The 26,936-nt window shown below is 36.2% G+C and overlaps 1 protein-coding gene across 2 annotated transcripts in view; it reads right to left on the bottom strand.

Annotated features, from left to right (window-relative positions):
- CTNNA2 (catenin alpha 2) overlaps positions 1 to 26,936 on the bottom strand; it is a 520,003-nt gene that overhangs the window by 84,063 nt on the left and 409,004 nt on the right. For both annotated transcript variants that reach the window (XM_054064692.1, XM_054064693.1), the window contains exon 9: positions 21,335 to 21,487. In XM_054064692.1, the coding sequence (XP_053920667.1) occupies positions 21,335 to 21,487 (153 nt within the window). The remainder of the gene's footprint in view (positions 1 to 21,334; positions 21,488 to 26,936) is intronic.

Genomic DNA, 26,936 nt, shown 5'->3' with positions numbered 1-26,936 from the left:
ACGCTATCCAGAAAAGCCTTCATGATCCAGTGAAAATCAAGAGAAGGTTTTGTTCTGAACTCAAACACGGTAAATTATACATCATTCAGAATTTCCTGCAAATGGAATTGTAAATAAAATATAGTCACCCCTTGGTAAAACTAAGGCTAAAGCAGTTAAAAGTGCCAATGCAAGGAAATTCTAGTTCTTGAAAATTGAAGCAATCCTTTCTATTCAGCTATGTCTCAAAAAAAAAAAAAAATCCAAAATAAAAAATTAGAATTTGCTCATTGCTGTATTTCTCCAACAGTTTTTTGTATTTCTCCAACTGAGTTTAATTAAAGACAGTAATTAAATATAATATTTTATATCTAGAGTATATGATCCCAAATTAAACTACTACAGGGTTTAGAAATACTAACATATATATACTTATATACTAATATATATACACATATTCCCTTTCTAAACTCTAATTTGTGTATCTCAGTCTATAGGCTTCAAAGTGAAAAGAAAGAAAAACATAGGAAATGAAACATTGTGTCCTTTTAATGGTTTCTAAACACCTTGAAAAAGAGCTTACATGAAGAAATAATCAAGAGCATATAATTCTACCATAGTATTTCTTTTCCTAACGTATGCATTAAATACAATATCAAGATCAATTTTATTTTAATATCTATGTGCTGGTTTTCATCAAGCTCCCAAACTCAAATTTTTGTCTTTTCAGAAAAGTATGGTGGCTTTAATAACGGATTATATCAGCTGTTTACAGAAAAATCCTGGCAATTTCACTTTTTCAGTTTAAGGAAGAAAATATTAACTAAACAAAAATGAGGGGGATTAAGTAAAATAGTTCCAACAGCAATTAGTCAGGGCATTATGTTTGATATTGCATACTACTGCAGGAAACATCACCAAGCATCTAAAATATGTGAGAATTCCCACACAATTTCAATAAGATATTATTAATACGGTAATTTATCCTTGTATCTTTCCTCCAGATCATTATTTTTTGTTAAGTAGAAGATATACATGGGTGACAGTTCAGCTTTATTATAAACATATATGACAGATTCAGAAAAAAATTTCATACTAAGAGAATAAAAACACAGAAACCGTGCCAGACTGACTATCTGTATGTGAAATGAGAGCCAAAAAATAAAGATATTTAAATAATTCTTTTTTTTTTCTGTTTGGTGGCTGTTGTCTCAGGTTGACACCAAGTATATTTTTATTGGCTGAATTCAGTAAACTTTCCGAAATAGTTTGTGTTGACCTAAAACTGCATTTCTTACTGGGGAAGTAGTCATATAAGAATTTTCACACAGCTTCTCTATAGGTTTTCCCAGAATAACTCAAACCCATAATTATACAGTATGCATTTCTGTAAATAACATATTGACAGGCAAAGAGAGTTGGGATTGTTCAGCCTGGAGAAGAGAAGTCTGCAGAAAGACCTTATAGTGACCTTCCAGTACTTAAAGGCGGTTACAGGAAAGATGGGGACAGACATTTAGCAAGGTGTGTTCTGACAGACAAGGAGTAAAGCTTTTAAACTAAGGGAGGGTAGATTTAGGCTGGAAATAAAGATATTTTTTTTTATAATGGGGTTAGTGAAACATTGGAACAGGTTGCCTAGGGAAGTAGTGGAGACCTCATCCCTGGAAGCACTCAGGTTCAGGTTGGATGGGGGTCTGAGCAATCTCATGTGGTTAAAGATGTCCCTGCTCCTGCAGGGAGCTTGAACTAAACAACCTGCAAATGTTTCGACTCAAAGCATTCTTTGATTCTATGTTATTTGTTTAGAGGACTCAGAAGACTCTGTGTTAAGCTGTACGGATTCATTGCATCAGCTTCAGAATGGCTCCACCCGCTACCAGGTAAAAAAACCCACTACTTTTAGCTGCTACCTACAAGCTTTACCCTTTATTATCAAGATTATTCTCTCGGAGTTTAGATTAGCATCTGACATTGCCAACAAAATTTAATGAGTTGTCTCGTTTTTTGCCTGAGAGCCTTTTTCATTGAAAATTCCTACAAATTTTTTCATGGAACCGACATTTTTCTACACCATCCTGTCATTTCTCATCCTTATATAGTCATATAGTGTAGAATCAAGTATATTCATCATACAATTATCATCCATTACCTGAGAGTTTGAGGTTCACAGATACTTTATGAACTCCTGAGGTTTTTTCAGGGTACTGACATGACAAAATATATGTCAATATGTTGTAAAATAGTTGAAACTGCTTAGTGAAAAAATGAGCTGGAAAAAAAACCCTTTCGGATTAAGAACCATTTGCTGTTTCCAATATCATCATCATTCTATTTCAACAGATAGTATTCTGGAAAGGAGCCTTTCTTTTCAAGAAGGATAGTCTTACAAGATTGACCAGGAACAGATTAATTTCCAGACAACACAGAATCATAGAATGGACCCTAAAGATCATCCAACCTCTCTGCCACAGGCAGGGACACCTCCCACTGGATCAGGTTGCTCAAACTCTCATCCAACCTGTCCTTGAGCACCACAAAGGATGGGGCAGCCGCAGCTTCTCTTCATAACCTGTGCCAGTGCTTCACCACCATCACTGGAAAATTTTTCTTCCAAAGATCTCATCTAAATCTCCACTCTTTCATCTTAAAACCTTTCCTTCTTGTCTTATATCTGCACTCCCTGATAAAGAGCTTCTCCCCAGCTTTTCTGTAGGGTCCCTTTAAGTACAGGAAGGCTTATGATTAATCACCGCCTCTCTGGCTCTTAAGATTATTTGTATTCCCAGTAGGACCCTCTTGTCTTAAATTGTAACTCACTCGCGTTACAAGGGACATAAATAGTTGTTTTAAGAAAAAAATGTTATGCTATGTCTATACCGTTAAATAAGAGAATTCCACTGAATTATGTCAGCTCTTGCATAAGCTCCCTGATCCTCTTTTGTTCAAATTTATAAATGTATCTATGAGGTCAAAATGCTTGGACATAAATTTCCAAGGAACTTCCAAAGGAACACGGATTACTTTAATGTCCATCAGACCAAGAAACTGCAAAGCATGTAAGAAACTAAGTAGAAACAAAAATTATATTGATCAATTCTCATGATCAATCATAAGGAATTACAGCAAGTCTGGTAGATTACAAGCAAAGAGAATAACTTTTCATAAGAGCCATGCCTGTGTAATCAATTTTCAAGACTAAACAGACCAGATCAGAGAGAAAGCATCTGAGACACAGGAGAAGATAAACATGTTGAAGAAAAAAAACCCACAGAGTGCTGACAATTCAAGAAAAAAAAGTAAATTTTTAGTACGAATCATTGTAAAACTTCACTTAGAATACTCACGCGTGTAAAAAAAGAGCAGTATGAACTGCACAAGCAGAAAGAGTTTATAGGAAGTTTGGGGAAATACGATATTAAAGGAAACTACAACAGCATTTTATAAATGTGTTTGAGATAAGTTCTTGGGAGGAAATAATAACTAGAGCTTCACATTCTGGTAAGGTTTTAAAATGAAATTTAGAAGTTTAGAAATCATTATGGGAATTAAATTCTGGAATGACCATCCAAATAGCTCTTTGACAGAGAGCCTGAAAGTTTCTGGAATTAGCAGATCAGAAATTGGACTGGAATTAAAAATCAGATTATGGGATATTTAGAGAATCTAATGATTTACCATTCTTGATGTCTTTTCCTTTTCTTTTCTTTTCTTTTTCCTTTCCTTTCCTTTCCTTTCCTTTCCTTTCCTTTCCTTTCCTTTCCTTTCCTTTCCTTTCCTTTCCTTTCCTTTCCTTTCCTTTCCTTTCCTTTCCTTTCCTTTCCTTTCCTTTCCTTTCCTTTCCTTTCCTTTCCTTTCCTTTCCTTTCCTTTCCTTTCCTTTCCTTTCCTTTCCTTTCCTTTCCTTTCCTTTCCTTTCCTTTCCTTTCCCTTCCCTTTATTGGCAGCCTCCTGCATCTCCATCGTGAGCATTCTGCTCCCCTGGTAAATACTCAATCTCATATATCCTACAAGAAGCATTTAAGAAAGTTCTCCCCTAAATGTCTTCTAACACATGGAAAAGCTCTCTTAAAGAGACATCAAGATGGAAAAAAAACCTAATGATAATTATCATGTAAATATGACAGCATTGTAGAAAGAATGAAATTTAATTTGAGCAGAAGAACTTCTTGATGATGACTTCTATAATATACATATGTATTATTAACTTCGTAACAAAGTTTCTTATAAAGTATATTTTCAAATCACAGTACTCTTCCTTTATTTTTCTCTCCTGCAAGTCATCTAAATAAAGATTAAATATTCCCTCTTGTAAGATTCAGCTTTCCATTTCTTTATGCACAGAAATACAAATGGGAATCTTTTTTTCCAAATCAATATTACAACAGAAATGCCATAATTACAGTATAGGATATGAAGAAGAATACACAGGAGCTTTCTTTTATTTGTATTACTGAAGAAAAAAGCAAGAAGGTAGAATGAAAACAAGCACAAAAACCTGTGGAGAAAAAGCTGCAGAGAACAGGATCAGTAAGCAAAAAGATATTAATTTCTGCTGTAAAAGATGTCTTTATTATTTAATCACATCAAGTTGTTTTGTCCTTTTTCTTTAAATACATTAAAAAAAATTAAGCCTTCTAGAACTAAAGCTCATGTTTAGTAAAGAAAGATCAGTTTTACCATGGCTATTTTTTTAGATCATAGTAGAATTACGGTTATATGTGTAACTTGTGTACCACATTTGTAGTTGGTATAACTGAAAAAATCAGACACAAAATCATACAGATTTTTTTTAAAAAACAATATTCCGTAAATATCGCACATTTGTAAAGAATGTCAAACATTTAATATATGCTCATTAATTCGATTATGTCATTTTTTTGGTAATATTTGAACCTCCAATCAGCATTTACCAAAGTGTGAACTGATTCAAGGGCATCTGCACTTCAGCTCGAGAAATGGAATAGGAGCTAGAAGGATGGAGCCTAAATTCATGTATGAAAACATGAATCCTGGACATGAGAAGGCATAATAATAATAAGCTTTAAAGAGAAAAAAGTATTGACAGAGGGTAAAAATTGCTAATGAGACCCTTATCCCTTTGTCAGAAGCTAAGGTGTATGGGGTGAATGTTCTTTTTAACTGCTTTATAATAACTTCTGACTTCTGATCTTCACATTGTAATAGATACATAAACTTATAGTGTTTATTTTTCTTCAGGGGATGATATTCTCGAGTTTTGTAATGGTACTCTTAAAGTCCTCTAGGAAGTCTCTGGCAGAAAATAAAACCTGGCCTGCTAATGATTTAGAGGTAGTAGCCAATGATGTTAAAATCCAGCCTAAAAGAAGGGTAAATAACAGGAGAAAAGAGGGTGTTAGGAACTGAAAACAACTGAACAATGATACTACAAAGAAAAACTTCTGAAGATAGTCCTAGTCTTGGGATAAAGTGTGCACTTGCAGAACAATTTTTCAGTTCCCAATGTTGCATGCCCTGTTTCTCCTCTTTCTCTTTTATTATACTGAAAAACAAGAGTATGACATTGGAAAAACACACCAGTGAAGTCTGTGTGCACTACTACTAATATTATTTCATGCTTCCTTGTCTTAGCAAGAAGAAAGCATAAGTTTTCTAGGCATTTCATCCCTATGGTCCTCATTAAAGTCAATGGAAGTGTGTTTCAGTCCCATGAAACCATTATGAAAACTGACTTCTTCATCTATCGCAATTACAGGATTGCAATTGGCACTTGTTAGCTTGGTCTACAGTGTGAGAAGTTCTTGGAAGTTTATTTTATGGTAATAAAATCAGTTTAGTTATTTAAATGCTGCACGTAGAGGTCAGCCAAGCTGCACTGTGTCCCATCTGTTGTGTTAAAGTTACATGCCAAGATAGCTTTCAACACACATAAGATGGAAACAGGAGCATCGTTGACAGACACTGCAGAATAAAATAAGCTCATGGAGCTCAAACAGGTTAAGATGCAATGGACCACAGGCAGTGGCTGCAGGTTATTATTCTTTCACTGCAGTTAAAAGGAAATGTTAGAACACCACATCTTCATCCTGCATGAGGTGGGAAATGTTGATGCTCTCTTTAGACACAGGTGTCACTGCTTGTCTCACTTTCAAAGAGACTTGATATTATAGTGTTATTACAAGGGAAGAATTTGATGCGAATGAAGTATCCTGGGCTGCCACGAGAAGGTAATTACAACAACATAACATCCTTACTGCAAGCAACTGAAGGCAGAGTTAGGAGTACACCACGGGCAATAGCAGCGACTTCTGTGGGTAAAAACTTTTACCACAGACGTGACTTTTGTCATTATAGACAGAGGTTCACCATTAACTCACCATTTTTCACTCGGCATTGGCTGTCTAAAAGGCATATTGCCACCTAATTGTCTGGGATCCCCACAAAGTAGCAAAAGAGGGGAAGGTACCTTCAGAGCCAGTGCAACCCACATGTTTTGACTGAGCACTCTGCTTTGGGACAGCAATCAGGAAACACCTTTTAGAAATACATCTCTCTACAGTGATGACCGAGAGGGTGTAGACAATAGCCATTCAAAAGGTTAGAAGATAAACCTGAGGCAAAAGTTAGGCAAAATTAATTTCATCTTGCATGTTACAAAGGTTCTAGCTATTTAAAACTAAACCTGGAAGTAAACTATGTTTACTTTTACTGGCTTATATATAGTAAAGCGTAGGATGCATCTAATGGTTTCTAAATGCTCAAAGCATTTTGCTCACTTGTATCTAGTTTACTATTTTAAGTGATATGTAAATAACAAGTCAACCAAATTTCAAAAGATAGTATGGTTAAAATCTAGAAACTGGAACAAGGACTGTGAGAGCCTCACTGATAAACCATTGATAGAAATCACAGTGATCAGATTCTTATTCCAGATCTGCCACAGGTCCACTAATACACTGTGGGCAAATCAATTCACCTTCTAGGAGGTTACCTACAAAGTGTAGATTATATTAATGTTTAAATTCAAAAGCATATTGAGTTCAACGACAACAAAAAATCTGATTTAAGACAGACTTTTGGTGCTCTTGAGCAGTATAAAGTGTTTGAGGCAAGAAGCATCACCCAAATCCTAAGATAACCTGAACTGTCATAGTTCTTTGTTCAGCCAAGTTAGAATCCTTGGATTTGCATCTCGTTGATGGAGACTGACATTGCACCTGTGAAACTGGAGGAACACATTTTACACCAAAGACTTACAGCTTGCAAAATGCCAAACATCTTTGTGTTAAACACTACAAAAAGAGAAGGAATAAAAATTGTTCTCCTGCTCTGAAGATGTGGGAAATAATTCTTCCCTAAAGTAGAAAAGTCTTTATGAAGGTAAATAAAGTAAGAAAAGACCATGAATGGAATCATATTCAGCAAAAATATTGGTGAAGAAATATTTATAACTCTTGTGCATAAAAATAATGAATTATTTTAATAATTGCTATGGAATTTTGTTATATTTAGGTAACACCTCATTCATTTGCTAACGAGTAAATTAAAAAATGGGGAGAGACATGTAACATTCTCAGCAGAATTCTGAGATTTTCTTAAAAAAAAAATGAAGTAAAAGACGATTTGGGACCATAATATGGATGTGAAAAAAGGTAACTTCTGCAGAAAATGGCAAAGAGAGAAAGATGTAAGGTAAGACTTCAGGTAAAACTGTATTTGCACATTTTACTTCAGAGCTCCTACTGCTTTCTGGCTTTTTGCCATCTCATTCTCTGTACATCATTTCAGTTGGGAAAACTGCTATCAGCGACTTTCAGAAATGAAAATATATGGTGTGACTCAGAAGTTCCTGTCTAATCCAAAAAGGGATTGAGAGCAGAAAAAAAGATAGACTTTTACCTGGGGCGGTGGGGGGCAGGGGTGATAGAAATAATGAATCCTAGAATATTACAGTACATTTCAAAGATTCATTAGCATCGGTTTTTAATTGAGCAGACAGTAAATAAGAGAATGTCTGAAAATAATCAGATTAAATTAATGATTTATGGCCTTAATGCTTTTATCTGAGAGGCTTTTCAAAATAATGTGTCACAAATCAGTATAATCAATATTTTGCACTAATGTCCAACCTTTTGTATAAGTTTGCCAGTGATCTATTCCTGCTGTATAGATTTAACCTTATTCAAAGAACCAAGCGAAGACCACATAATACTGAGATATTGGTGTGCAACATGAGGTACAGAATTCAATCTCCTCTTGCTTTCTCTTATACAGAGTGTGAATGCAAAATGTTACAGCTTCCTACTTCTGTTATTTAAGTGTTTGACTTTCTTTAAACCAGTGGATGTCAAGGTAACTCAGTGATTATTCCAATACTGTGTATGATTGGAGGTTTAATGTCATACAGCATTGTCAGCATAGAGGTCAGTAGCCGCAACTGCTACCATTTAAGATCTTTACTTCAATTTTTATAACTTAAACCAATGAAATTACTAAACATTCTTTTGTTAAAAGGGAAGTACTTCGATATTATTATCTGAGAGAAATAACTCAAAGCGTCAGCTATTTTCCTCTCATACATAAACTCTACTCAGCTATACTGGCATCCCTGTAAGGATAATTATCCTACTGAGAAAGTCAAACTCTGAGTCAAATAAGGTATCATTATTGCTTCTTTCTCGTTTTCCCCTTACCTGTCTGAAAAACATATGCTAATTTCCTTGATCTTTTGTTAATATATGTTGCTGAGTGCTTTCATCTTCCTTCTGACATTATGACAATACCATTTTTTGCAACGAAACCACATCCATGGGACTTTTCAGTCATGTCACAAACAGTGGTTTAAGATACTATAACAGCTCTTAACTGTTTCCTTGGGCATGGTAAAATTTACAAGTCCCTTTAAATTATAGAACAATATGCGTTATGTGTCAGGAAGGCGACAGCCAATCTGCTACTCACTCTTCTCACTCTTCATATCTATGGAAAAGAATTGCACTTACTTCATTAAAAGTAAAAGAAAACTTGAGTCGTTTAACTGGTACTTCAAAGGGTATGACTACGGAATTATGCAAGGGGACCCTGTAATGATAAAAGGTTCTCAATATAAAACAATGTCTTGATTTTCTTCTTATTTAGGTATAATGACCCATATATTAGGGTGATATCAATAGCCTTTAAGTCACAGATATTTTAGAGGCAGGGCCTCCACCCCACAATCCTTTTGATTGCAACAAGTATGGGCATTGATAAAATTTTGTCTTTTCCTCACTTCTCTATCTTGTGTTTTTCAAGAGCAGAGGGATTAAAGCTTACAGAGGCTCTTTTCCTGAACTTTTGAAGTCTTTGGAAGTACTTCAGGATCACCAAATCACAAGTCATGCTAAAATCCTTTCCTCAGGTACTTATAAGTTTCTTAAGAAGTTTTCCTCAGACTGAAGTTCCTCACGCTTGCTCTGAGGCCACAGGAAAAACTGTCTGAAACTCTGAAGAAAATCCATTTAATTATTTTATTTGATTTTCAGAAATCCAAGCTTGGAAATAAATCAATAAAACTAACAACTTTTCAAGCTAAGCCGTGAAATCTGTCTTCCTCTGTCATCATCAATACCTCATAAAGAATTTTCTACTGAAACATGACCCATACATTTGTTATAATGCTATTCTAACAGAGTAGTGAGGTGGTTGTTTTTTCCTTTGGAAATTTATCTCCAAAATAAGGTATAAAATACACTTTCAAACATTGAGGAAACCTATGATCAAGGTTATAGTATTCTACTCAGTAATATCTAGATATTTTCTAAATGAGTTTACTATTTTATTTACCTAACGAGGTATATCAGGGTTGCAACACTAGGTTTTCCAAAGTCTCTTCTCCTTCAGAACTGAGCTCAAGTTTTTGCCTAGGAAAATTATGACTGAGAATATTTATTTTCCAGATCCATATCTATACGAAATGCTGTGTTTTCTTGTTGAATCCATGGTTTGTCAATAAGTAGGGAAAAAAAAAGAGTAAATGAAAAAATTAAAATAGATCTAGTCCCATACGTACTTGACATTCAGCAGCAGCATTACAAGCACATATAAATAACTTCACTGAAAATTCACCATAAAACCCACTTTTCCCCCAACAGCCCTCCCAGACTCTTATTTCTGACAGCCTGCTCTGTGTTCATCCACAGCATCACCCTGATTCCTGTTACCATTTCCCTCATGCAATTCCGTAGTAAGAGCTTCCAGCAAGAGATGTAAATTTTGTCCAAATAACAGCTATCCTAGGGGAAACAAAGACACGGTTTATCTGACTTTGCTGGTTATCTGGAGGATCTGTTTTGACAGAAAAATATTTTAAAGCTGTGCAGACCATCCAACGCTCAAACTATAGGTCTGAAAACAGAATAACAACAGTCATTTAACTTATCCGAACTGGCAAAAGGTGCATTTCATTGCCGAAAACACCTGGAATTCCAGGAAAAGACAGAAAACATAACTGATGTGACGAGATGTTTTTCGTTCAAGTAACACCACAAATCACTATGCCTACAGGCAGAACTTCCATCTAGTAAATGCTAAGAAAGAGTAGGACATTTTACGTTTGTTCATAGAGATACTAGTGAAATTAATGGAAAAATAGGTGGCATAGAGATGAGTTATACAGGTAATTAAACTTTTGGAGGAATAAATGGCTTGTAGGGAGAGACCAAAGGACCTAATTTAACAGCCTAAAGTTTGGGATTTGTTGGATCAAAGTATCTAGTGAAAAACAGATTTATTATAAGAAAGATCCTTCTCAACGAAGGTGCAGATAAGATGTGGAACAAACTTTAAGGTCTAAAAAGATATGAAATACCCATCTTTAGACTACATATAGAGCAATAAACTGTAGTACTGAAGGCAATTCACTGTTGAAGTTACCTGGCATAATTGATTATAGAGCCGGTATCAGGGAAAAGTTTCTAATCAAAACTTGGGATGGAGGAGTTTTGGTCTTCCTGAATAATAAATACACCAGGGTATTGCAAACACATCAAGGGAAATTGACGTAGGTGCCACTACACATAGTTTATTGCAAAGTTCCCAGTGTCCCCTTTGACATAGGAAAACACAGAGAGCATCCCTATCCAGGAACATTTAGGCAATAAGGATTATTAACGCACTACCAGCTACACAGCTACAGTCTTGACACTGTAGTAGAAGCAGTAGGATATACCTATGATGGATGCATCATCATAACCATGTTAGAATCTAGCTAATGGGCTACAGGGGCAAAACGCAGGATAAGATACGCTATGACCCACACGCTGCATAAACTAAAGCTACACAGACACTCCTGTACAACTCTCGTGTACCCATGATAATAGTATTTGGAGATGATGCTTTTCTGTATTTCCATACTTTGTTCTGGATTAATAACCTTTATTACCCAAGGGTCTATATTTGGAGTTTGCTAAATATATATCTCAATTGCAATCCTTTTTAAATAAACAAAGGCTGCTATGATTTTTGTTCAAAATCATGAAATTTCTGAATTACAGTTTCTCCTTTAACATTTGTTCAAAAGTCCATCATTAAACATACCATTCTGTCCTCAAGTCTTTTACATGGCTTCTCCCTGGACAACATCTGCTGAGTTTTTGAGCATGTTTGAACACTCTCCTTTATTTCTGATTCACTGTTCTCTTGTAAACGCTCTTTTCAGTTTCCTCAGAAGTACTTAGTCCTTACTCCTGAACTTTTGGCTTCTTAAATAATTCTAGCCCCTCTATCTCTGTCCTCCATGCTGGAAATGGCTCCACCATGAATGACAAATTCCTTTTCTCCATAGTAATATCAGCAGAGTTTGGAATACCAGCACAGCTTCTTGTATTTCATCCTTTCATGTACTCCCCAACATTCCCCTTACTTCTCCTAAATTTCATGCTCTAAAACAGGTTATTTCACTAAGTTCTTCTTTCTTACAGTGAAACTTAAGATGCATATGTAAAAAGCACAGTTCCTAATACTCATCGATTGAAATATAACCATGCTAATACATCAAAGAATAAGGGACAAGATGCTAAATATTTTACATAGCAGCAAAATGTTAACCTGTCTTGAGGAACAATAATTAATCTAAACATATAGCTTTTAGAATACAGGTTGAAGTACCCTTTTCAAAGGAACACTGGGGAAAGCATCGGTTATGGTTAGGACTTGCTACCAGAGACACAAATAAAACACTTTATAAAATACCATCTGAAAGTAAAAATAAATAATGCAAGTAGCTAGGTGAGACTGTCTAGAAAATATCCCTTCGAATACCTAACATGCCAAGTATCTCATTCTCCCTGTCTTCAAAAGTACATACACCCTTTGGATTGTTGCAGCTGGCAACTGGAAGTAGGAAAGATGTCTGCATCACACAACACATTGTGGATAGTCAAATGAAATTAAGAGAATAAGTTAATGGATAGAAGCCATTCTGAATATTAAAAAATGATCTCAGCATTAATAAAAGAGTCTTGCTCTGGCGTAAAAACTTATCCGGAGCCCTTATTACAGCTGAAATGGGCTGAAAGACCATAGAAGTCAGCTGTGGCACTAGATGCATTTCCACTTGATATATTCTAACCACGTTAGTCCAAAGAGATATGTTTGCTCAAATTAATCTTTGGCCCTTTTTGCTCCAACTGTGTAGGTTATTACACACTGTCCTACCTGCTCTAACAAATTCTTCTTTTGGCTGCTAGAAAGAACAATGGGGAGAGGAACAGATAGTCTCATAAGTGATGCCCTGCTGACAAATGAATAAAGCAATGCTCATCATACAACTAACAGAAGGACAGGCAGTTATCATCTTCTTTCATTAACTTCTCTCGAAGGTTAATACCACTCCATGAACTTTCCACTACAAACTGCAATCCATTTTCTGGGGAGAAGAGATCGCTCCTTTCTGCTGCTAGAGCTTTCCTTGTAACTACTCGCATGTTAAAATTCCAGGCCAGTCTTTTCTTAGACACAGCTATTTCATAACTACTGTCCAGAACTGCTCCTGTATTTTGAGGTACAATAATAAAACTCTCTTGCCTACTTTGGGCTAGAATCCCAAGAAGCACGAAGGTTTTCTGTTGTCCTAAAACCGAAGAAGAGTTCACATGTCTACAGTTTCCATGTGTTTTTAAAAGGCTGTAGCAATAGCTGATGCTGAATAGAAAAATAATGCTTCTTGCTCTAGCAAGCAGTCTAAACTTACTATATAAATACAATGGGTTACCTCTCCCATGTTGCCGAAAAATAGAAGCTTGATCAGGGCAAAAGGCTAGCAGTAAATTCTATTTGTTTTCTTATTTGCTGCCTAGTGAAAAGAAAAATTAAAATCCACCTAAACCAAAAAGAAACTGCAGGTAGGCAAATTACACACCTGCCAGTATTGATTTCCAGCTGCTAAACAGAGTGGGCTGAGCAATCATACAGCTGGGAACTTTACACCATGTCATCACATAGATGCCAAGGATTCATCCTGACAATTTGAGAACAATGCCTCTGATAACAACTAGTTTTACTTCTCTCATTTATGACAGAGTAATTAATGAAGGCTTGTATCTGTCTCAGGAGCTTCCACTTACATTCATTTCTTCCCTGATGGAAGATATGACACATCTGTAAATAAAAATCATGTCTATCAGAAGTGTTTAAGTTCAATATAAAAGGACTTCTATGTTTCAGAGGGATCCTACCACTAGGAGGTCCACATATTCACTCCCTTCTAAGCATTCCACTGTATGGAAGAGTTAGGAGATGATTTTCAGCCTACACCTTAGTGTACTGCGATTACAAATTCAAACAAGTGGTTAGGAGGAGCAAAATCCATAATTTATGTAATCAAGTAATTAAAATGGTACTAAGAGCTCTTGATTGTATTATTAACAAGTTTTAAATCACATAGATTGCTATGTGATTGGATTGTTTGAGTTAGTAGACATAAATGGGTACAAGAGTTTGTGGGAGTCATTTTATTTTGGGAAAAGGTCCCACATGAATCACATAGCATGATCAGACTTGAGAATTGAGTCCCCAGCCAAGCAGGTGTTATTCACTAGAGAAATATTTTTACAAAATTACTCAGTGATTGAAAAAGGAGTAATTGAATTTCTTCTCTTTTACAGAGGCCATAAATAAGCATGGTTATAAGTTAATTACCTTTTTTAAAAAAAAATCATCTGCTAACCGGAAAATACTATGAAATTACTGAGAATAAATTTTTCTGCAAGGAGAAAACCAGGTATCTCTCATGAAAATAATTAATAGAGTATACAAAGAAAAGATATGTTGAAGTATTATAACAACAACAACAACAAAAAAAAAAGTGAAAAAAAGGCCAAGGCACATTTTCGTTTGTAGAAAACCATCCAGCAGGTTTTTTTTTCTCCCAGCGTGTGAAAACACACAATACAGTCACTTGTTAATAAATGATTCCTATAGGAAATCAGAAAACAGAACTAGCACAGCACTGGCTTTATGCTTACAGTCCCAAAGCTAGAGATGCATCCAAGCTGAGATGGAGATTCTGCAGCAATTTACCATTCACTTTATTTTATTTTTTTTATTTATAATTTTTTAATATTGTGCTCTCCTTTTGAGAAGGGGGGGAAAAAAGAACCATTATTACCCACAGGTTGCTAAAGTTATGTAGCATTTCCTTATTATGTACAGTACAGAAATACACGTGAACAAATAAATTTATCCTTTAGTCCTTTCAGGATTGCTATGAGATGTAGAACCTTAGCAACCTATGAATAAAGGAAGAGAATAAGCGAATAAAAAATGATTACTCAAGATAGTAGTCACAGTCCCAGATTCTGGTGTGCTTATTTAGCCAGTGGGGAAGAAATTCTGGAACTACATTGCCAAAGTAGCCATGAGATAAAGGAGCTCCTCTTCTTTCAGCCATCCTGGGTTTCATCAGAAACCTGCTAAGGGCAGATGTTGAGGGATCAGCACTCAAGGCCTTCAGCATCTGCTGAAGCTAAGTTCTCCTTTGCCAAAATATTTCATTTCATCCATATTTCTGTGCTAACGATGCGGCCTATAGATCACAGGCAGTTTCCACCACTGCTTCCTCCTATTGCAGACTTTGTAAGCCTCAGAGATGGACCCATATTGCCTGAAGGCAGAGATGGCTTTCAGATGAAAGCAATCTTGAAAATATAAACATTGATTATTTAACTTCTTTAATAACCTATCTTCTTCAGGGACATGTATACAAGAAGCTCAAAAATGCACAAAGCAGCAGTAATTTCTGTGCCTCATCTTTTCTATAAAACAATTTGATTTTATTTCAGTGTTAATCTGGAAACCAGAAGATGAAACTGGCATAGATCCCAGTGGACTACCGATACCCAATGGCTAATGTAGGTAAAAAAAGTCAGAGTAAAGAGTTCACCAATGACAAAGCATTACCAGAAAGTTTTATCTTGAAAAGACTTTGAGTTTACTTTGCCTCAAAGGCATATACATCTCCAAGGTGAAGAGATGGATTGACCAGATCTGGCTGCAGCAGGAACTCTGAAGAAATAAAAGTAAAGAGTTGAAGCTTTTCATGTTTTCATTGCAGATAACTGGACTCTTGGTTTTAGCTATCGTCGATATGCTCATCGTGTTTACTAGGAATTAAGAACACGTTGCCCACACAGGGAAGAAAGGCCTGAGATGGAAATTAAAACTAAAATGAGCAGATGAAACATTAGGACAGAGAGGTAGCCCACAGCTTTAATTTCAAATAAAATCTCCCAACTTGAAGGGCTCGAATTACACTAATCTATGACCTTCTTAACACTCCTTGATCAGCACCAAAGAATACTATCTAAATACTACTTCCTATCTAGCTTAATGTCACCTAAAGGAAAAATAGGGGAATAAAAGCTGATCAGTCTGTAAGAGGAAACCCACAGACGTGTACGTTTTTTCATGACAGAAATTGGATGCAAAAACTATGAAAGAATATTGACATTTTTTGTTCATTACCAGAAGCAAACAGCTACTTGTATACTATCATAGTGCAGATATGTGCAGTTGAATAAAAAAGAAGAGAGCTTTTCAAGTATGGATGGTATTTGTGAAATACATCTGTAGGAACACTGTTTCTTGAGCTACAGTTGCAGAGATAAACGAGTCGAATTTTTCCTCTTAGGCTTGTTACTCTGGGGTCTGCCTTTCTTAAATGAAAATCCAGCTCAGTTCATGAATTCTGCAGTATTTGCAAAAGCATCAACAAAATATTCTTATGTATTCCCTACGAAGAACACTAGAACCTCCTGAAAGTGAGCTAGAGTGCCACACTGTAAACTGTCAGAGCTCCATCGATCTCAAGAGCGTTGCAGATTTACACGGATCTTCACTCTGTAAAAGAAAATCTAGCTTTATGTTTCTTAGAGACTGAACACTATGCTTTCCTTAGAGACATTTCTGGAATGAAAAAAAAAACTCTCCTGGATATTAGTTCTCTTTATTGCTCACACAAATCTGGATTAAATTCATGGTCGACCACTACTGTAAAATTTTCTTTCACATTTTTTCCTGTCCTCTCATTACAAAATCATGTAAGCAGGGGTCACTGAGCAGGTCCAATTGCTTGGTTTGTTTGCTCTGCACAGTAGCAGTGTTTTTTTCCCTCTCGTCTTCAGTGTGCAAGCCTCCTTCCACATTTATGATGGGAAAACATATATTCAATCTGAATTAGGAAGCTACAAATAATACAATTCTCAAAAAGTGAATTTTAGCCTGCGTCGAGTCTTACAGAAGTTCAAGCATTTTCATTTTCCCCTTGACTTCGTAAAAGAAAAAAACCCCACATGCTAAACTCCCAAAAGTAACCCCAGTATCCTCTTCAAAATGGCAATTACATGGCGAGGAGAAAGTTAATAAAGACTTTTGAAAGCCTAATGGACAAAGAGACTATAAAACAGAAATAGAAATGCTGCTATTAGGTTTCATCTGCTACAAATTACTATCCAACCTTTAGGTACTATTGATTTGCTTGTGCTATATCAAATTTTAATCACCATAAACCATTGCCTAACACTGTTCTTCCACTAGCCAGGTGTTCTTGGGAGATAGCTTTGATTATTTTGTGTTTCTTTAGGTTTGTATGACATAAAACTGATAGATACATGTAGGTGCCACAAAATTCTTAATAAAAATTAATTCATGCAAAAAAGGTAAGGCACTGCCTTTTCAAAAGATTATTTTTAGCTGTTTCAAATTTGCTGCTGAATCGGTTCATGCTGAAGAACAAAAATCCCCTTCATTCCAATTCTGTTAGAAGTAAGTTTCAAGTAAAAATAAAGTAATTGGATTGAACACTCATCACTACATGGTGAAGTATTTAAAAACTCCTCAAAACTTAAATCATCACCTGAACTCTCTTGGGCTCTTTTCCAAAGTCTGAGATGGGAAAGTCTGATCCAATCCACCCCTTTAACTACAAGGCCCTGTAATCTGATTTTTCACAGCTCTTAATTAAACACCAATCATGTTGCCGTTTCCTATTGAAATAAACTAACCTGTTCACTGTCATGGCTCTGAAGACTTTACTAGGTGCTGAATTTCATCTCCCAGGAAAAATGGTTGGTCTTGATAATTTAATTTTGAAAGAAAAAAACAAAAACCAACAGTCTAGAGGATTAATAGTTAAATCAAGGAAGCTTTACTAAACAGAATAATAATAAAAGTTAGGTAGCTGCCATACAGTGTTTTGATAGATGCATTGAATAATTCTGAGCTGATTTAGCAGTCAAGTGCCTTTGGGTGGTAGGCATTGGAATTACCTGTCAGTAACCTTAAGCTACAAGTAAAGGTGCCTGCAGACAGAAGTTAAATGACTTCCAAGGTCACACGTGAAGCTGGCAATACAATTCAGGCATTTGTGGACTTTCAGTCATTAGAGATAATTTTCTTATTAAACATTAAAGGGATTTCATGAGGTAAAATCATGACCTGGAACAACACCATCACTTCTCTAAATCTGGTTTCAGGAGGCATAAAAGTTGAGAGATGACTGCTGAAATACGATTTGAAGAAAAGGAGTTAGACATCCAAGCCTGGAATGGTACCATCTAAATTCTGTTTTATTTTATTATTATTTTTTACCCCAGGTAGCTGTATGACAATTTGAGTCATTTTGGATGATTTACATAATCACTAAGCTGGTTCTCACCCTTGAGACGTTCTGCCTTCTTGGACTCTGTAGGACGCCTGAGACAAGAAGGCTTCTAAACATAAGTATTACAGATAAAGTGTCTCAAGTTTCAGGGGATGACACCTTACTCTCCGTTTCCAACATAACCCATAGACAAAACTGATTGCCAGCGAATGCCTAGAAAAATGAGAATTCATCTTTGTGATTATTATTCTCATATGAGGTATATCACAGCAAGTCAAGTGAAAAGGAAAAGACAAAATGTTTTAAGAGGCATAGAAGGAAAAATACATAAATAACGAAAACAGCTCTTAAGAGAAGATTTAAGTATTCTGCCATACGGACTATAAAAGAAAGTTAACTTCCATAAGCCTTATTCTTACAGCATTTTTGAAAATATATTGGCTATGCAAAGAAAATTTTGCCATTTGTATTCATCAAATATCAAGAAATGCATTTTTTTTTCTCAGAATGGTAAAATGCAGCTTTTACATAAAGAAGTATTAAAACATGGATTATTTTTCCTGACCTTTTGACGGACTTTCTATTGAGCTTGGTAAGACATCCAAGAAACTCAGATTTCGATTTTAAAATGAATGATTAATATTACACAGTTTTCACAGTATTAGATTTGCAGTGCAAAATACCTCTAACATAAGCAAGTGGAACTCCATATACTTCAGTGGAACTGTGTTTGCATATATTAGCAAGTAATTCTGGCCCTATGCCTGGGAAAGGATCTTACATTCCATAGTCACTTGATTATGTCTCATCTCGAAACCACATTTTTACTATTTGCAAAATACTTGACCCACAAAACCATAGAAGCCCATCTGCTAAGATACCATTGTGCATCGTTAAGTAAAAATGATGAAACTATTTTAAGCACAAAATCTAGTATATGAGGGATGTAAGTCTATTCCAAACATTTATTTTCTTGTGCAAGCCGGTGAACCTGAAACTTAGGTTTCAAAATTCCCCTTGCAATAATAATGCCTTCAAGTTACATTATTACTCAAAACAGAAAGAATCATAGAATCACAGAATGCTTTAGGTTGGAAGGGATCTTAAAGATCACCTGGTCCAACCCCCCTGCCATGGGCAGGGACACCTTCCACTGGATTGGGTTGCTCAAAGCCTCATCCAGCCTGGCCTTGGGCACCTCCAGGGATGGGGCATCCATGACTTCTCTGGGCAGCTTGTTCCAGTGCCTCATCACCCTCACAGGAAAAAAATTCTTCCTTATATCTAATCTAAATGTACCCACTTTTAGCGAAGAATCTATTTTGAACAATCTATATTGAATAAAAATATTAGGTCCAAGATATCTATTGTTGCTATCATAGTTGTTTTATTGGTGTAGCTAAAAATGACCACATAATGTTCAAAATCAGTAACCAAGCTCTAGTTTGGTCTCAAATGCAACTCTAAGATAATGTTAGACTTGTAAAACAAAAGGTTGATAATTATATCACTGTGGTGTTGGTTTTCTTCCAGTTTAAGGTGGTGGGGTGGGATAGGTTGGGTGGGGTGGAGAGGAGGGGCAGGTGTTGGGATTTTTTTAACTAGAGGCTTTAATAGGTATTTTTCCTCCTTTTATGTCATCATCTATTATTATCTTTTTTAAAAGATCAACTTAGCTAGTTTAAACTTTTTAATAATGCCATTAGACCCATAATTGCAACACTCTGTTGCAAATCTGTGGAGGAGGGGACTGCTATAATACTAACTACATATGTTCATTGCATATTATGTATAAGGCTGCAACTCTTGAATGCCACTACAGTATAACTATGAATACTGTGAAGGAGTTTTCTGTTTATTTGATTTTTTTTTTCTCTCTTTATATACGTACTGATTATTTGCTTTTTCATTGCCACAGCTCCAGTCACCTGAAGGCAGTAACAAATCTTTACATAATTTGGAGGAGTCAGGACTGAAAGCTTTAGACAGTCTCGTGCTCCTCTTGCAAATAGTAGTAATAAACCTGACTGTGTTCAGCATTGCACAGAATCCATCTAGAGCTTTCAAATCCTGGGACCTACCTTTACCTACAAGTTAAGTACTATAGTAAACACCTGACTTCCAGACCCTGGATGACATAACTTGATTTCCTGTTTTGTACATGGGAAGAATGAGACACTCTAGAATATCTTACTCCCACTAAAAAAAACCCAACACACATACACATTTGTCAAGGAACTATGTTGCTGTAGTCAATACTAACCAAGAAACTCTAACTCCTTGCTTTAGCTCAGGTACTAGAGAATTATGATAGTTCCTGTTTTAATAACAGAAGCCATTCAGAATTATAGTTCAGTACTTATCAAATCAGTAATTCCCCAACAGCACTTTCCTCTGCTAAAGAACACATCATATGGCTATGGAGAAAGGATGTTGCAGTGGGGCTACATATTCTTCAAAATAATGCTAGTACAGAGAAGCCAATAATGCCACATAATAATATCAAGCAAATCACTGAGTCATATTTGGCTTCAAGAAATACAAGAATTTTTTCATAGTTCTTGATCTGTTAAAGGGCAAAATGAGATGAACAATACGACTACTTTATTGGAAGTGCATTCTATGATTATTCAAGTTTCAATCATTATGCTTTGCAATCCTAATGGTATAATAGAGGTATTTCAATATCATTCACAAAGACTTGAAATTATCAGTCGACTTTATACAGCAGCTCTCTTTAGAAAGAGAAGACACATATTTGTAATACAGACCTTTTAAAGATAAATATGGTCTTGAGGCTATGCCTTCTCTATATGTCTTTTTCCCTATGTTAGTTCCAACTAATAAGCTCCCAAGTATGGAGCAGCCTTTGGGCAATACCAGATCAGTATTGTGAAGCACTTATTTGGCTTTTTGCTTAATAGAGATTAAGATCATATTGTTAGTAGAGCTGAACTGAAATTTACTTCTTGTTGCTTATGACTTTTGACAAAATACTGGAAATGCCATTTTTAATATGCTCAATTTCTTTAATGAACTACTAAATTACAGCACATGCTTCCTTCTGCCTGTCATCCAGACATTTGCTGTGCAATCACCGGGGGAAAATTGACCAGAACGCCTGAAACCTGTATTACAGAAATGCTCCCTCTAACATTTCAGGTGGTACATCATTTTCCGTGTCCTTCCTAGAGAGGCAAGATGGAAATCCAGTTGTGTTGATAGGATCACTTACCTCAACTAACTTGTTGGCGTGTTCACGGAAGACCTGAGCATACTCCTTCACTTCTTTCTCATTACCGCTTTTTGCAGCCTCAATGAGAACCAGTAATGGGACATTGGTCTCCAGGAATGAATCCGATATATGATCCATTACTGCCTTCCTTAGCTGTGACAAAAGAAAGCAGACCAGTAAATAAAAGTAGAATTATCAATATACTTTCCCCACTGTATTCATTGGTTACTTATATTTGAGCAGTGATGTGTCACATCTCACAACATTGTATAGGAGTCGGGGCTTTTTTCTTTTTTCCCTCCAAGTTATATATTTGCAGCCAGCAGAGAAAGATAAAAAACCTAAGGACCTAGCTCTGCAAAACCCTCCTGAGATTCGTACTGACTCATACATCTAATTCTACTGGACTGAATGGATCTATATAGGACGATGGTGATTACCCACATAATACATTGCAAATTGATGAGAATTGAAAGCTGCACAGTACTTAAAAAAAAAAAAAAACAGTTCAGCTCAATTAAAAGCCAAATATGGATTAAAGAGCTTAACTTCAAGCAACCATTAAAAATATCAGCCTGAATATTTCTAAGCCTTCTCTAATTCCTACATGGAATAGTATCCTATGCAATTATGAGTATTTCATTTATCACAAGCCTTATGCTTCATATTCTCTTTCAAATACCTCCAACAGGTACGAACACAAAACCTTTCTAAGCATTTTTGAGGCAGAATAGAAAACACACTACAATTTATTCCAAAGGAAAAAAACACACTTTACAATTTACTGAAGATTAAACACCTGTTATTTCATAAAAACATCTGTTTGAAACAATATTATTGTAAGAATGATGTCACTAATTTCTCTATCTTGCTAATAACCACTAATTAATATCAAACTTCACTAAAATTTGAAAGACAGACAGAGAGATGACTGAAATATTAAATATTTCTTCCTGGAAACTTAATTGCTCCATAGAAATATGGATCAGAAACATTTTAAGCATGGCTTTTTGGTCATTATGAATGAAAAACAAGCTGGGAGTTATTAAGCCTGGAGGTCTCGCTAGCCATTAGTCTCCATAAATCATACATTTTTAGTTAGATGAAACACCAGGAAAGGCAATTTTCTCTATTTTGCAGTCCAGCCAAGAAAACTCTAGCTAGACAAGGTGTCATCAAAACATCCAATCATATTGAAAACTGGTATGTATGTTGTTAGGTACTGTAAATACATGATCCAACATGCATTTTCTGTTTGACAGCAGCAATTGTCAGCTCTACCTGAATAAGGAGAAAGCTAACTTTTAATATTTTCCTTTAGTCCCTGTGTGGTACAGTAAAATCAAGCAAAGCAAAATAGCATTTAAGTGTTTGAACACAGTATTCCCTTTATTTCTGTTACAATTAAAACAGTCAATGCATTAAGAAAAGTAATTTTTAATTCCCTTTAAAAATTAATTCCACTTTCAAAAATAACAAAAAGCACTCAGAATAGCTAAGTTAGTAATACATGCAAACAGGAGAGGGGGGAGAAGAAAAAGAGAAGAAAATATTAAAGATACCTACTAAGAGTTAGGAAGCTGGTGTGTGATAAATACCTATCATACTGTCACCTTGCTCTCTTTCTTTTTTTCTCTCATCAATCTGCTTATATCCACTTGCTGACTTTCGTTTTATTCTTATATTGAAACCGTCTTTTGGGTTTTTTGCGCAGCATCTAATACAACGAGATCCTAATCCATGAGTAGTTTTCATAGATTCCATACCGATATAAAGACAAACATTAATATTGCTTCAAATACACCGAAGTGTTCCAACACCCTCCCCCCCAAAATACAGTAAGATGTAATGTTTCAGAGAACACTGCAACAGCATAGCACTCTGCATTATATAGCTGATAGCCTTCTATTCACCGAATATTCTGGTCCTTTCCCTGTTAAATGAAGGATTTCATCTATAGCCACTGTTAGGGGAGAAATGCTGCCAGAGAGGATTCATCTCACGCTTGCTTTATCACCCTCTGGAGATGTCCATCTCCCAACACTTAGAACCATAGAATCAGAGAATAGTTTGAGTTGGAAGGGACCTTAAAGACCATCCAGTTCCAATCCCCCTGTCATGGGCAGGGACACCTCCCACTGGATCAGGCTGCCCAAGGCCCCATCCAACCTGGCCTCGAACACCTCCAGGGATGGGGCAGCCACAGCTTCCCTGGGCAACCTGGGCCAGTGCCGCACCACTCTCATAGTGAAGAAATTCTTCCTTCTGTCTAGTCTAAATCCGCCCCTCTCCAGTTTTTACCCATTGCACTTGTCCAACCACCACAAGCCTTTGTGAACAGTCCCTCTCCAGCTTGTAGCCCCATTCTGGTACTAGAAGGTCACTGTAAGATCTCCTTGAAGCCTTCTCTTCTCCAGGTTGAACAAGCCCAACTCTCTCAGCCTGTCCTTGTATGGGAGGTGCTCCAGCCTTCTGATCATCTTTGTAACTCTACTCTGGACCTGTTCCAACAGCTCCATATCCTTCTTATATTGAGAATTCCAGAACTGGACACAATACTCCTGATGAGGTCTCACAAGAGAGGAATAGAGGGGCAGAATCCCCCACCTCGCCCTGCTGGCCACGCTGCTTTGGATGCAGCCCAGGACACGGTTGGCCTTCTGGGCTGTGAGCGCACATTGCCAGCTCATGTTGAGCTTCTCATCAATCAGCACCCCAAGTCCTTCTCTGCAGGGGTGCTCTCAATCACATCATCCCCCATCCTGTATTGAAACTGGGCATTGCCCCGACCCAGGTGTAGGACCTTGGGCTTGTCCTTGTTGAATCTCATGAGGAAACTTGCTGAGAAACTCCACTCCTAAGGTAGATGCCTCACCTTACTAACCACGGTTAGACTTATCAAAGCCCACTGCACTGAAATAGGCCAAATGGCCACATTTGCAAAGGAACACAAAGAGTTTTTAAAAATCCCATGATGCTTCCATCTCTTTATCAGGGAAAAATCCTTAAAAAATCCACTTGTTCAAGTTTGACACGAGTATCAATAAAATGTATTGCCCATTGCACTGAAAAAACCTCTTACTTTAAATGTTAGATGAACACTGACTTTTTTCTATTATTCCATAAGGAGGTATCTGTTTCCAAATGTTGTCTTCCATGAACAATCAATTCAATTTATAATCAAGGTTAATGTGGTATTATAGATCCGATTATAACAATAGGCCCTGTGGAACTGCAAGAAAAAGAAAATCTCAGAATGTTTAAGTACGCAGCTTTTTTTTTACGTGGGTATTAAATACCTTCAGCCTGCAACGACACACCAGAAATCAATAAAAAGGACAGTAAGAGCATCAGCTAACCAGCAATTTGGGGTTTACCACTGTTAAGCAGAGTTATATCCGAATCAGAGAATGGATATCTGGTTTCTAATGTTAACTGCATGTTCCCTTCTGCAGTTCAGACTTGCAGCAGCTGAGGAAAAGTCTGAATTCTGACTGTCACAGATCTGATAAATATAAAATTAACAAATTCTATTCTCCTATGCTGTGTTAATCATAGATGTCAGTAGCGCATTTCTCACCCCTCATGTAAACATGCATTATAATTTCTTCAGAAATTGGTTATCTAAGTTTTAGGATGCCCTTGCATTGAAGTTGAAAGGTATAGTTAACTGTTTTTATACATGCAGGAGACCACAAATTTTGCTATCCATCACCGGAGGCTATAAAGAATGACTTGACAAAATCATTTGTTATATGTGACAGGAGTATGAACAGAAGACATTCATCCAATAGCTGAAATGGATACATGACAAAGTAATATTAATTGCACAAGGCAAGACATTTAAAAGTATTAGCTCAGCATTACCAGTCCATTTGATCTAATTAGGGCTATTCATCAAGGTAAATAACTCCTGGAAAACTAATCTTGTGTGTTCCTCTGCATACTGCTATGAAATCCAGCCGAAACGATGGCTTATGCAGCCAGGGATTTCACAGTTTTGTACAACTAACATCAGTTCAGAAGGGAATGGGAGAACTCTGCGACTCGAATTTAAATGGTCATAAAACATGTGGCAAAACGACATCAAGTATTATTTTAAATATAGCATGTGATCCTGCACTTGTACATACATACATCTTTGCACTGCCTTAATCTACCCTTCATTCTGATGTAAATATTATGACACGTACTATTACTCATCAGAGTATGTGCTTTAGCTTTTTTCCCCACTGAATTTTTAATTTAATGTGAGTAGTTTCCACTACATGAAACTGCATTTACCAGAGGGGAAAGTGCATTAAATAAAGGTCTTGCTTAATTTATTTTGTCATGGAGAAAACTTTATTAAATAACATATAGTTAAAAGAATAATAAGTTGGCTAGATCAACACAAAGATATAGAAGAAAAACATCAGGATCTGCAAATACTTTTAAAGTATGAATCATGTACCACAAGGCAGATTTTATATCTTTCCAGTTCAGTCAATTTAGTCAGTTTATGGTGCACAGAGTCAGTTGCTGTTTTTGATAGCATCATGTTCTACCATTCCATGCACTATTTAGGGCTTTTTTATCATTGCTGGTTCACAGCTATAATTGAGCTCAAAGAGGTTAAACTGCCCACTGAAACGATGTTTTCCGTGGCTATATAACAATTTTAGAACCAAAATGTCTCAGTGTTACTTACAGTCTAGTAGAGAATTAAATGTCTAATCCTGACACTGGAAGGTAAAGTCACAGCAGGAGATTAATGACTTTAACAGATTGTTAAAGTCTATAAAGACTAGCAGTATAAAGCTATCTGTAACAAAAGTTTACCAAGGAGTACCTTATTCACCATTTTTAATGTAATGTGCGTTACTGGCTGAACCCAACTGCAGTTTGCAGCTACCTCCCAAACAGGTATCAATTTAATTGGAAGAGATTAAAAACAAAAAAAAGCCTTCTCTGCTGCAGTTAAAGTGTGTCTCCTCCAATACACTGTGAAATTGAATTCAGTAGAATAAGATAGTGACTATAAGAAGCTACTTCAGTATAGTGCTAAAAAGATATTCTCAAGGGATTCTGCACACTCCAACCCATGAAGATACGACCAAAAAAACGTTAGCTTGGGGAATATAGATGCTAATGCCATTAGCTATGTCTTAATAGATCAAAGAGTAAAAGGATCAACATTTAAAGCATGTATCACACTTGGACTCCCAAACTACAGATTTCTGGAATACACCAGTTAAAAGAAAATAATTAAGTTTTAGCCTAAAATAAAAAGCTCAGGACAAAATGCTGTTACAAAGCCTGGTCATACTTTTCTGTGGGCTTTCTTCTCTCTAGAAGAGAAACTTTCCTCATCAGGATGAGACCGGAGATGAGTTTACTAACGTAAAGCAACTTGAAGTGACAAATTTTGACTAGAAATTTGAAAGAGAATAACACACACACACACAAAATTCCTCCTTGTCATAGGTCACTACAAAGGATTGCTCAAAATGGTATATCCCAGAAGCACAGAAGCACTTAGTTACTAAGTACTTAGGTACTCAATCTTCACTGATCTAGGCTAGGACTAAATAGCCAGTGGAAACCATCTGTGAAGTTAAAA

The sequence above is a fragment of the Cuculus canorus genome, chromosome 4, assembly GCF_017976375.1.
Source record: "Cuculus canorus isolate bCucCan1 chromosome 4, bCucCan1.pri, whole genome shotgun sequence".
In the NCBI taxonomy this organism is placed as follows: Eukaryota; Metazoa; Chordata; class Aves; order Cuculiformes; family Cuculidae; genus Cuculus; species Cuculus canorus.
The sequence above is the reverse complement of the archived record's forward strand: the minus strand, read 5'-3'. Positions and strand labels throughout refer to the sequence as shown.